The following is a 12,929-nucleotide window of genomic DNA, read 5'->3' on the forward strand; positions in this document are numbered from 1 at the left end:
CACGTTTTGGGCAAAAACTTGAGAAGAAAATATATTGTAACCCTCATTTGATTTTAGTGGATTCCTCTCTCGTATTTGCCCCATGGTTTTTCCCTTCACATTGAAGGGTTTTCCACATTAAATCTTGTGCTATGATTGTGCTTGGTGGAACTTTCCTTTTTATGATTTGTAATTTCTATTTTCTTGGCACTTAACAAGTTGCCCTTTTTCGATATTTGCACAAATATACATTGTGGGACATGTTTTTACCTTTGATTCACACATAGAAGGCAAAGGCATGGCATCCCAACAACTGGTATCAGAGCATTTGCACATCAAGTGTTTGTTTTTATTCGTGTGTGAAACAAATATGTATGCAAATACCTCTATCCGGATGATTAGTTTGAATGGGGGTAATTTGTCAATTTGGAAGGTCAAGGTGGAAGAATTTCTCTATTTTAGAAACTTCTATTTGCCAATTGAGGGGATAGAAAAGAAGCCGGAATCCATCATCGATGATGATTGGAAGAAGTTAGACCGGAAAGCAATTGCTTCCATCTGGCAATGGTTGGATGATACCGTGTTCCACCGTGTATCAACGTAAACTAATGCAATTTCCTTGTGGAAGAAATTGCATGATTTGTATGAGAGAAAGACAACCGGAAATGAGGCATTTTTAATTAGAAAACTTGTAAACTTGAAGTTTAAGAAAAACGGGTTGGTTGCGGAGCACTTGAATGAAATGCATACCATTGTAAATCAGTTGGCGGTTATGAATATGGTGCTAGATGATGAGCTGCAAGCACTATTGTTGTTGAGCTCATTGCCTGACACTTGGGAGACTTTTGTTGTATCCCTTAGCAACTCGGCACCGATGGGATTGTTACTCTGAGTAAAGTTACAAGTAGTTTGTTGAATGAAGAACCGAGAAGAAAATCTTCATATTCCTCTCACTCATACACATTAGTAAATGAAGAACGGGGGAGACCGAAGAATAGAAAAAATGATAACCGAAGCAAATAAAAAAGGAGATCCAAGTCGAGAAAAGGAGTGGCTTGTTACTATAGCAAGAAGCCCAGTCATATGATGGAGTATTGAAAGTTCAAAAGAGATCAAAAAGAAGAAAAATATGGTGATGGAAACAAAAAACATCAGGAAACCACTGCAGTTGCATCCAGTGAAATTATAATTTTCTCAATGTATGGTGAAGGTTGTGTTAGTGCAGCATGTGATGATTCAAATTGGGTGATTGATTCAGGAGCATCTTTCCATGCTACTTTACACAGAGATTTCTTTGCCATGTACAAGTCGGGAGGCTTGGTTCGGTAAGGATGAGAAATAATGGAGTATCTAAAATTGTTGGAATGGGTGATGTTTGCATTACTACCAATACTGGCTACAAGTGGGTGATGTTTGCATTCCAGACTTTAGATTGAATCTCATCTCAACAGGAATGCTTGATGATGAAGGGTATGAGTCACAATTTGACAATGGACTATGGAAGTTGAAAAAGTACTCTCTTGTTGTGGTAAGAAGCAAGAAATGATGCTCTCTCTATAAGACTGAAACCTAGCTATCCAAAGGTGAGGTGAACACTGCCTTTGAAGAATCTCTATCTGATTTATGGCGTCAGCGACTTGGTCACATGAGGGAGAAAGGTTTGGAGATTTTGGTGAAGAGAAATTCTATTCCAAGTCTCAAAGGTACATCCTTAACCCCTTGTGATCATTGTTTAGTAGGAAAACATCATAGAGTTTGCTTTTCACATGCTAAACTAAATGGGATACTAAAATACTTGATTTAGGTTACTCTGATGCATGTGGCCCTATGACTGTAAAAACTATTGGTGGTACTTTGTATTTTGTCACTTTCATTGATGATGCATCCAGGAAAGTTAGGAGCTTTGCTATAAAGAGCAAAGATCAAGTATTTGAAATTTTTAAAAGTTACATGTCATGGTTGAAAAAAAAACATCAAAGTCCTTGAATGCCTTCGCACAGATAATGGTAGAGAGTACACCTTAAGGAAGTTTGAAGACTATTGTGCCAAGCATGACATATAATATGAGAAGATTGTTCCCTTTACACCGCAACATAATGGTGTTGCAAAAAGAATGAATTGTATCATAATAGAACTGGTTAGAAGCATGTTTTCCTCAACTAAGTTATCAAATGAATTTTGGGGTGAAGCTATGAATATGGCATGCTACTTGATAAATTTATCTCCTTCGGCTCCATTGGAAGGGGATGTGCTAGAAAGAGTGTGGACTGGCAAGGATGTATCCTACCCACACTTGAGAGTCTTTGAATGTAAGGCTTTCATACATATACCTAAAGAGCATCAAAGCAAGTTAGGTGACAAAACAACCCAATGTGTATTTCTGGGTTATGGAAATGATGAATTTGGGTACTTGTTGTGGGATCCCAAGGCCAAGAAGTTGCATTGAAGCCGAGATGTGATCTTTTGTGAAAACCAAACACTTTTCGATTTTGATAAGGAGGAACCGCCAAAGAGGCTTGTAGATCAGCTACCATAAGCACAAGCCCCTTTACCCATACATAATGATGATGGGCAGCAAGTTCAAGATGAAGATGACCAAGTTTGGGGTGGTGAGACTCCTCAAAATGATGATGTACATGATGATGTTAAGCAGGGGGAGCAACCTCCTTAAGAAGAACCACCTATGGTGTAAGGTCACAAAGGGAACGAAAAGCTTCAATAAAATATTCATCATCAGAGTATGTCACACTCACTAAAAGTGGTGAAGCAGAAAGTTTTAAATAAGTCATGATACATGAGCAAAATAAACAATAGAAGAAAGTCATGCAAGAAGAACTTGAATCCTTGTATAAGAACAAAACTTATGAGCTTGTTGAACTACCAAAAGGACGAAAAGCTTTGAAGAACAAGTGGATATTTAAGTTGAAAAATGAAGATGACAGTAAAAAAATGAGGTATACAGCAAGGCTAGTTGTCAAGGGATTCGAGCAAAAAATGAGTGTTGATTTTGATGAAATCATTTCTCCTGTTGTGAAGATGACTTCTATTGACACCATTCTAGGTCTAACTGCTAGTCAAGACTTGGAGATTGAGAAGTTAGATGTCAAGACAACTTTCTTGCATGGAGATCTAAAGGAAGAAATATATGGAACAACCAGAAGGTTTCCTAGTGAAGGGCAAGGAGCACATGGTATGCAAGTTGAAGAAGGGTTTGTATGGATTAAAGTAAGCTCCACGACAATGGTACAAAAAGTTCCACTATTTTATGATGAGTCATGGTTTTACTAGAACTATTGCATACCACTGTGTTGACCTTAGAAAGTATTTTGAGCCTTCCTTTATTATTCTTATATCTTGATGATATGCTTATCATTGGTCAAGATGCTAATTTGATTGACAGGTTGAAGAAAGAATTGAACAAGGTTTTTGACATGCAAGACTTAGGGGCTGCAAAACAAATTTTAGGCATAACAATCAGCGTCATAGGAAGAACAAAAGTTGTGGTTATCACAAGAGAGTACATTGAGAAGGTACTTGAAAGATTCAACATGAAGAATGACAAGCTAGTCAGTACGCCATTAGCTAGACACTTCAAGTTAAGTGCCAAGTTATTTCCAACCAGCAGTGAAGAGAAGAAGAAAATGGAGAATATCCTCTATGCATCAGCCGTAGGGAGTTTGATGTATGCTATGGTGTGTACAAGGCCTGACATAGCACATGCCACCAGTGTAGTTAGCAGATACGTGGCAAATCTAAGCAAGCAACATTGTGAAGCTGTAGAATGGATTCTAAGGTATCTAAGAGGCACATCTAAAGTTTGTTTATGTTTTGGAAATTCATCACCCTTAGTTGAAGGCTATACGGATGCGGATATGACAAGAGATCTTGATAGAAGAAAGTCCACTTCGGATTACTTGTTTACTTTTGCAAGAGGAACTATTTCTTGGCAATCAAAGTTACAAAAATGTGTCGCACTTTCGACAACAGAGGCAGAGTATATTGCTGCAACATTAGCCTATAAGGAGATGCTATGGTTGAAGTATTTTCTTATGGAGTTGGGTTTGAAGCAAAATGAGCATGTAGTTAGATGTGACAATCAAAGCGCCATTGATCTGAGCAAGAATGCTACATTCTATTCTAGGACCAAGCACATTGAGGTGCGGTACCATTGGATTCGAGATGTCTTAGAAATGGGTTGATGAAGATTTGCAAAATCCATCCTGATTGGAATCCGTCAAATATGATGATGAAGACAATCCTAAAGGAGCTATGCAGAGCTTTGGCAGGCATGGGTGTCATGTGAGCATCCAGTATGGGGGAGCCCTCCTCATGGGTCTGAAGGGGGAGTTTGTTGGGTGATTTTCTTGTAGGGTCCAGCCCCTTAAGAAGTAAACGAAAAAAAACCTAACAAAGAAAAAGGGTTAGAGAGAGAGAGAGATAGGTTTTTAGAGAGAGAGAACATAGAAGGTATTTTAAAAGACAAACAAAACAAAAGGGTTTTTTTTTTAGACACTCTTTGCAAGCAAAAATAGGGTTCTCTGAAGGCTCTTCGAGAGAAGAAAGTACAGATTTGTAGCAAGGTTTCCATCACTATTTTAGGCCATTCCAAATATCATTTTTATTATCTCTCACACTCAACACTCAGTTGGAAAACCGAAATAATTGGTGTGCTCTCCGGTTGCATATCCAAGCCATTGGAAGTCTATTTTTTTGGGTCTTTTTGAGGTGAGAAGAGATGATCTTGTTGGTGCTTGTGAGGTAACTTTATATCTTCTCCAAGTTATTGTTGTTCACTCATTTGATTGTAATCCTCAAGTTTTGGGTAAAAACTTGAGAAGAAACTGTATTGTAACCCTCATTTGATTTTAGTGGATTCCCCTCTCAAATTTACCCTGTGGTTTTTTCCTTCACATTGAAGGATTTTCCACGTTAAATCTTGTGTTATGAAGGATTTTTCACGTTAAATCTTGTGTTGTGATTGTGCTTGGTTGAACTTTCCTTTTTGTGATTTGTAATTTCTATTTCTTGACACTTAGCAATTGCCTTTTTTTCGATATTTGCACAAACATACATTGTGAGATATATTTTTACCTCCGATTCACACATAGAAGGGATGAGCATTGCTTCCCAACATCTATGATGTTTGAAATAGCCCCTGGATCTGAACTTCAGGGCTTGTTTTCAACCGAAATTCACACAATCCCCAGCTCAATGAGTCCCACGAAGACATCATAGTGCAACTCCAAATGTAATTGTTATAGTTATGAATCTTATCAGTAAAGTTTGCAGCGAGTGAAATCCTTTACTTACCATATACTTCCTCCCTTATTCGGAGTTGTTTGCTCACTGAGATTTAGAATTCTCAACTACAATGGTTCATGCATGAAACTCAGGGCACGTTTCCTTTATATCTAATGAAAATATTTTTAAATAAAAGAAATCAATTTTTTCATATCAACTGGCTGCCAATTGGTGTGAAAAATGCCTAAAGAGTGAAAAAATCTCTTCATCTAATTACATTAGGGAGTTCTTTCGGGTGAAAATACTTTTCTGAAAATATTTTTACAATTAAACAAACTGCCTCAAGACTTTCTGCTAATAAGCTTTTCGGTCATCCAATGATGATTGACCATCGTTCTCATCTATCAGTCAGTTTCAAGAAGAATTGCGTAGCTTGTGCAAGGATTCCATTATTTGTCAACGACATATCAAGTCTGTAAATTATTTCCTCCAAAACTAAGCCATCCATACCATCCTCACAGTTTCTTTCCATCGTTATCACCATTTCCGGTTTTTCAACTTTGAATTAAGTATGCTCTTGGCCGGATAAGTCTGCAATCTCATTTTAAGGTTTTCATTGATCCAAGAATTCGACTACGGGTAGCAACAGTTAGGGTCAGAACTGGGTTGATCCAGCCTAGACTTCACCCAACTAGGTTCCAAATAGACCCAGACCTAGGTCTAGAAGCATTTTAAAAAAATATATTTCTAAAAAAAGTTGCACTTGTATGCTATATATTTAGTATATTTTATTCCATGTCGGGTCGACCCCGACCTAGACCCGGCCCAATGGGGTCCAACCCAAACCCCACCCAAGTCGAGTCCAAGTGGTTTGGACCTAGACCCGACCTGCTGGGTTCAAAACATGGACCCAAACCCAGATTGGGTCAACCCGCCAACAAATCCGACACCAATTTGGTCCTTTATATTGTGTCCCAGTTCTTTTGAGGAGGGCACTACTATGAAATTTACGTTATGGAGTCGGAGTATATTCAGATCTTCAATGGGGAACTTCATTGTATTACTATTAAATCCTTTAGGTGACCTCCTAGGAAGTCCTTGTTTCGCTTCTTTTTATGGGTTTTATGTGTAGGGGTCGTCATCCCCATTGATTCACCCCAACAGAAAAAAAAAAAAAAAAAAAAAATTCCTATAGAATATCCTTGGCCTCTCCTGCAGGTTGCTTTTTGCTAAGGGTAAGTTTTAATTCCTGCCAATGAGTGTGCCCTACAGAATAGAAAACATTCACTAAAAAACACCCTCTTTCCTAGAAGTTCTCTATTTATTTATTGCAAACAAAAATTTACACACATAAAGATTGACTTATATATAGCACAAGTATATTTTAGGTTTTAGGAGTTAGTTTTGAAGATGATTATGGATGTTTGTCAATGTGAGGCATGTTAAACCACGCACAAACACATGCCCATACAAGAACAATAAATTCCAAGTAATAAATTGGTTACATAAACTTTAGGCCATGGAAATGATAGATTAACATGAGTTACATAATCAATGCCACGACTGAGCAAACCATTTAACTCTTAGCAGCAACTAATGTAGCCCTCGAACCCTTCTCTGCCAAACTTCTTAGTCTCAATACTTGTGAACATTTTATTAAAGAAAGAAGAAGAAAAACAAAAAGGAACTTAACACTTCTATTATACTCTCAATATGATAAGAGATGGAAGAAAAAAGACAGAGTGCAAATTTATGCTGAAAAAGGTGATGCATCATCTGCCTCCTGAGAGTAAAACAGAAGAGCTACGAGACAAGTCATCATGAGAAGAAAAAAGGGCTTGGAAGTAGTCATAGTTTTCATTTATGTTCACCACAACATCTTTAGGCCACGTATTAGGGAAAGAGACCTCATCATTCAGATATTGGCACACTTGCCTCATGCTAGGCCTTGAACCAGGCACTGGGTGAGAGCATAGCAATCCTAGCATTAACACCATTTCCATCTCTTCAGCCACAAATCCACCCTTAAGCCTAGGGTCAGCAACATCCAAGAGCTTTCCTTCACTGAAGCACTTCCACACCCAGTCCACCAAAATTATTTCTTCAGGCAACCTCTGCAGATCGACTGGGATACACCCACAAGCCACCTCGAGCAACACAATGCCATAGGAGAAGACGTCGGAGTAAGAGGTGTACGTGCCAGTATGCGACACCTCGGGTGCAAGGTAGCCCAGTGTTCCCACCACATGTGACGTGTGCATGTCGGTTCCATGATCACATAACCGTGCCAGCCCAAAGTCCCCCAATCGACCATTCATATCTCTGTCTAACAAAATGTTGCTAGCCTTCACGTCTCTATGTACTACCACCTGTTCCGATTGCTCATGTAGGTAGAGCAGTGCTGAGGCGACGCCCTTGACGATGTTATGCCGTTGCTCCCAGCTTAAAATTGGGGTGCTTTCATCCAACAAGTGCTTGTCGAGGCTACCGTAGGGCATGTACTCATAGACTATGAGGAGCTCTGTTTTTCGCTTACACCATCCTAGTAGTGGCACCAGGTTCCTGTGCCGTAGTCTCCCCATGCTGGAGATCTCTGATAAGAAATCTCTTGACCCAACCCCGGAATCGTTCGCCTTGCGTTTCACTGCAATTTGCATCCCAGAGTCGGGCATTACTCCTCTATAAACCTTACCAAAGCCCCCAGATCCCACCAGGCCTTCCTCTCTGAAATCCTTGGTGGCCTTACAGAGCTCCTTGTATGAGAACCTGTGCTGCCCATAGTCCAACTCCCACTCTTCCACGAGCTCCTCATCCCTTTGCCTTATAAGAAAATATACAATCCCTGAGATAGTTGCCATGGCTAAGATTATAGAAGATAGAATTATCCCAATCTTAGAAGCCATAGAAATCCCTCTAGATGATTTGGCTTTCGGGTACCATGGAAGAAGAGAGAGATCTAAATCTTGAGCCCTGCCATTTATGGCGAAGCTCCATCCCAGAATGTAATGGCAGCTTGAAAATATGCCTGTGCTTGCAGAGAAGCCCACATACATGAACTCTTGAAGGATTGGGGAGAGATCAATCCTGGAGGAAATCAAAGGGGGGCTAGTTCTTCCAGCTATTTGAATTGGAGATAGAGTTACATTCAGCAACTTCTCTATGCCATCATATTCTATCCATACCTGAATTGGGTCTCCACTCTTGAGAATTATGCCCTGTTTGGTAGTCTTATGACCCTTTCTGATGTAATAAGCAGCAGAAGCCGATACATTAGACCTCAAGCTGTTTAGGTCAATGCCGACGTGGTTATCATCAATGTCTTCTAAATCTATGCTGAGGAGGGTGTCGAATTCGACTGCAAAAACTTGATTTTTGGGGCCGCCATTTCCGCTGAGGCCGAGCAGTCCCAGGTACTGTTGGCTTCGGCTTCCTTCAAGCTTAGTAGAAGGAGAGAGAACAAATGCAAGACCACTAGCTGGTGTGACAATGGGAAGAGTGATAACAAATACAAAAGCTGTTGAGAAAGAGAAAGCATTTCCTGATGAGGAGTTCTTGAATTGCAAGAGGTTGGGGAAGAAAGCATGGCCCAATACTTTTTTTGAATTGTTTGTCACTTGTAGTGCTCCACTAGGTATGATCTCAGCAACACCATTTAAGCTTAAGTTGGCGCCATGAAAGTTTGAGTATTGGAAGCCAGTGTCATATGAGGCAGAGGAGTTGATAATAAGAAAGAAAAGTAAAGCTTGGAGCAACATTTTTTTATCTCCTCTGCTCCAAGAATCAGGGGAAGCGAGAATTATTGGTTTTGTTTAAGAATAAAAAGGGCAAACAGGTTGGGGTGTACATGCACAGTAAAGCCAAAAGATTTCCTACTCCCACAGGAGTGTAGTATTCATTTACTCTCTCGGGCAAAATACCTGCTAGGGATATTTTTTAGATCTTAAATTTTGGAAATGTGCGCAAAACTTTTTTTAGATCTTAAATTTTGGAAATGTGCTCAAAATTTTAATAAGTAAACTCTCTATGTCTCTCTATGTACTAGAAAAATCTTGTGCCTTTAGGTTGAATGGAGACCATCCAAATTTGGAAGGACTAGATCTAACTGCCACAAAACTCAAATTTTAAAATTGCATTTAAAAATAATCATCATATGCTTATCATATTTTTTGACTGAATAAATCAACTTAGCTAGGTGTTTTGACCGAGGGAGTAGATGGATAGTTTATACCCCCGGAGGATCGACAGTAAAAATGGCTCGCGTTTTTTGTGGATGCATGAAGTCAATTAGTCATATCCACAAGAAACAAGGAAGGGATTTGATTCCACACATTAATGTTTTTTGTCTACCCGCCGCCCTATCTCTCCCCCAACTTTTCTTTTGATGTTAATAAGCAATGTAGCATTGTGAATGTAATTATTTTAAGGACACAGTTTTTATGAGTCCTCCGACTCATACTATTTTCATATGAGCTCCCTTGAACACCCATCATTTGTATCGATCTTGGATCCAAATTTGTAGTAATCCATGATCTACACTATAATGATCATGAATATAAAAAATAAAATATAATGAAATAAAATTTGAAAATATTTTTATTAGAATATTTTCTTATCCATTAGACAGAAATCTTTCGTTGTGGATGTTCATCTTAAAGATGGACGTTTGTGATTGTGCAGACTAGTGAGTCCACTGACTCACAAAACACTTTTTCTTATTTTATTTGGAAAGCATACTCTATACAAAATTCTAGTATTACTTTCATCAAAACCGTCCTTTTGCAGTAATGAGCGGTGGAGATGAACCATTCTCTCCAAAGAAAGGGCACCAAAAATTTATGGTAGGTGCAAATTGCAAGTAATGGCAAATTCTATTTATTTGATTCAAATATGGCAGCCGTTTTCTCTACGGCATTATTCATGGAATGATGTGTGAATGAAAGATTGAAAGGTACTATCAAGACTTGTGAATTGCCCTAAACATTATTTTGAAATGGGAGTACACGTTACTGGCGTATTTAATAAATGTCTGCAACCTCGATTATGGTATCCAGATTTCATATGAAAACGGTTTGGTAGGGCTGCAGCCCTATCAAAATAAATAAAACATCTCCTCATAGCACATCAAAAATTGCGCAATTCAAGTATTGGAAGACCATCACATCGATCATTTCGGCTTGAAAATTATGGTTGTGAAAAAAATTAGAATTCCAAACTTTAAAAATTATAGATATTGTAATAAATTTTTTAGATTATCCATGATATCTTAAAAATAAATGTTCATAGATCTTGCAAGATCTGTACTATTTTTTGAGTTTCAAATTATATCCTCAATGTTGGAAATTGATTTTCATTGCCGAAAGTGCTTTTCATATGAGTATTTGAGGTGAGGCTTTATTATGTTTTCATAAAGCCTAAGCCTGATAGAACCTTAGTCCATTCCAGATACAACAATGAATTTGAAATGTGGATACTACAGTGATGGATTGTTTGAGAAGGATTTCAGATCTAAAATTTTACTCATCGATAATATGATCTTTCACGATTTATATAGGGATTGTAGACTATAAGGCTATTTATTTTTAGTATATGGTAGTCATAATCAATTCTAGCAATTGGAAGTGAAACTCAATGGCTTGGCGTATCATTCAGTTTAAAGAATTGTACTTTGGACTTTGTGTCTATTCAGTGAGTTGCCCTTAACCACACAATTTCACATCTAACGGTCAAGAAGAGTTGTGACCTCCTTGTAGTAAAAATAAATTATCTTTTTGTATACTTTCTATTTATAAATAATTGATGTGAGTCATCAAAAAATGGTCTAAAACCAAAGTTTAAAATTGTATATTTTTAAAATTTAGAGTTTTCTTTTTATGGTCATGGTGGAGGTTTTTGTTCTGTTACATTTTAAAACTATGGACTTTGGAAGGAGAAGGTACTTGAATATGGTGCATCAGCTGACTTCTCAAAGCCCATACAATTTGGTGAATATTGGTGCCTGACACACTATTGGTACTTTGAATTGGATCTATTTTTATTTGGTTCGTTAGGTGTTTTTAGCTGAATTTTTCATTCGGCAGGTCCTCTTAGTAATATGCATGTGCAATGTATGTGATATTAAATATTAAAATGTGTTCATTACTAAAAAATATTTTCAATAAACCATTGTCTCAAAGAGAGAGAATTCAATGAATTTATTTTCACAATTGAATATTTTATTTCACAATTATAAATTTAATATTAAATGTTATTTTATTAATTAACATATATCTATTTGACATACAATAAAACAAAAAAGGAGTCAAAGAAATAATTTAAATTATGTAAATAAAAGTGATAGAGAAATTTATATACGGTGTTATTAATGCCAATATCCAATGAGATTGTATACGATACTATTTACCTTTAATACAAGGTAGTCACAGTTATAATTATCCAATGTGAAATTTGATAGCTCGGATGTGTTACATACTTAAAGAAAATTTCTGTTGAAGTTTGAGCTTGGTCAATGGAATAATTGCAGCCACCCAATTTCATATACAATAGTCAAGATTAATGTGACCATCTAATATCAAAAGTAAATAGTCTCATTCTATACTTTTGTATATTCAATATAACATTTCTTTAAGACATATGGTATTGTTAATGCCTATATCCAGTATATTAGGCTATTAAGGCATACTTCAAAAGCTTTAACCTATTGTAAACAAAAGATTGCCATGAACTAATGTGCATTGATCAACACCTGCTATCACAAAGTCCCCCATATTTACGTTAGTAATAATTTTTAACTTTTTTTGGAGTTAATATACTTTTTTATCAAATATTAAATAAAATATTTGTTTATTAATTATTCTATGTATGGTATGTCACCCATTAAATAATATTTATTAAATATTAGAATGCTTCTTAATAAACTCTATTTATATTATTAAATATAGTTCCCATTAGATGTTATTAAATATATATGTCCTTAATAAAAGGTAAACTCAAAAAAATTAAATGAATGTGCTTTGTGTATAATAAAAGATGAACCAAAAATCAATGATCCATTGCCAGTAGAAAGTTCTTACGGAATAATTCTATATTTTAGATTTCAAGGTACCTAATTTTTGAAAGAAAAAAAACAAGTGTAAGTAAAAATGGCAAGAAGATATTGAGTCATCAATTTGAAAAATTAAGCCACACAAAAAAAAAGAGCCCACAACAAGAATCATTGCAATCTTTCTAGAAGCAAGGAGAGGGATAGAAAAAGTCTCTCTTTATTGGGAAATACTTTATGCTTACGACTACCACAAGAGACAGAGATATTCACGCTTACTGACCCTATACTTTCTTCCCATGAAAGTTTTTAAAAAATAACGGTTTATGTTTCTTTTTTTTGGTGCTTTCCTCAATTTTGGTTTGGAGTTTGGAAGATAGCAAAAATGAAAATAAAAAATGTAAAAAAATGAAAATAAAATATTATATTGTTTTTTTTATAATTCTTTTTACAAAAAATGAATCCATTTACTTTTATATTATAATTTCATTTATACTGTTTGCAGAAAAATAGGAAAGAAAGAAATTATTAATATAATGCAAATATTTGTACTTTTAGATAATAATTTTTTGGCATTAAAGAATCTATTTACAAATATTTTATAATATAAATTCTCACATACTACAAAACAATAAACAAATATAGGTGGAGCAAATTCATTGAGTCAATT

The 12,929-nt window shown here is 36.5% G+C and overlaps 1 protein-coding gene across 1 annotated transcript; it reads right to left on the reverse strand.

Moving 5' to 3' along the window:
* Positions 1-6,682: 6,682 nt before the first annotated feature.
* On the reverse strand, positions 6,683-9,677 carry LOC18436223 (L-type lectin-domain containing receptor kinase S.4). Its single transcript, XM_006846245.3, has one exon. The coding sequence runs from the start codon at positions 8,973-8,975 to the stop codon at positions 6,993-6,995; it is 1,983 nt and encodes a 660-aa protein (XP_006846308.1). The 5' UTR covers positions 8,976-9,677; the 3' UTR covers positions 6,683-6,992.
* Between the last annotated feature and the right edge of the window lie 3,252 nt (positions 9,678-12,929).

This window comes from Amborella trichopoda, chromosome 8 (assembly GCF_054954075.1).
Source record: "Amborella trichopoda isolate Santa Cruz 75 chromosome 8, AtrichopodaSantaCruz75HAP2 v2.0, whole genome shotgun sequence".
NCBI classification, from domain to species: domain Eukaryota; kingdom Viridiplantae; phylum Streptophyta; class Magnoliopsida; order Amborellales; family Amborellaceae; genus Amborella; species Amborella trichopoda.

What these genes read in the sequence shown, in the direction of transcription:
- LOC18436223 (XM_006846245.3), bottom strand. Translation starts at nt 8,975, where the DNA reads ATGTTGCTCCAAGCTTTACTTTTCTTTCTTATTATCAACTCCTCTGCC.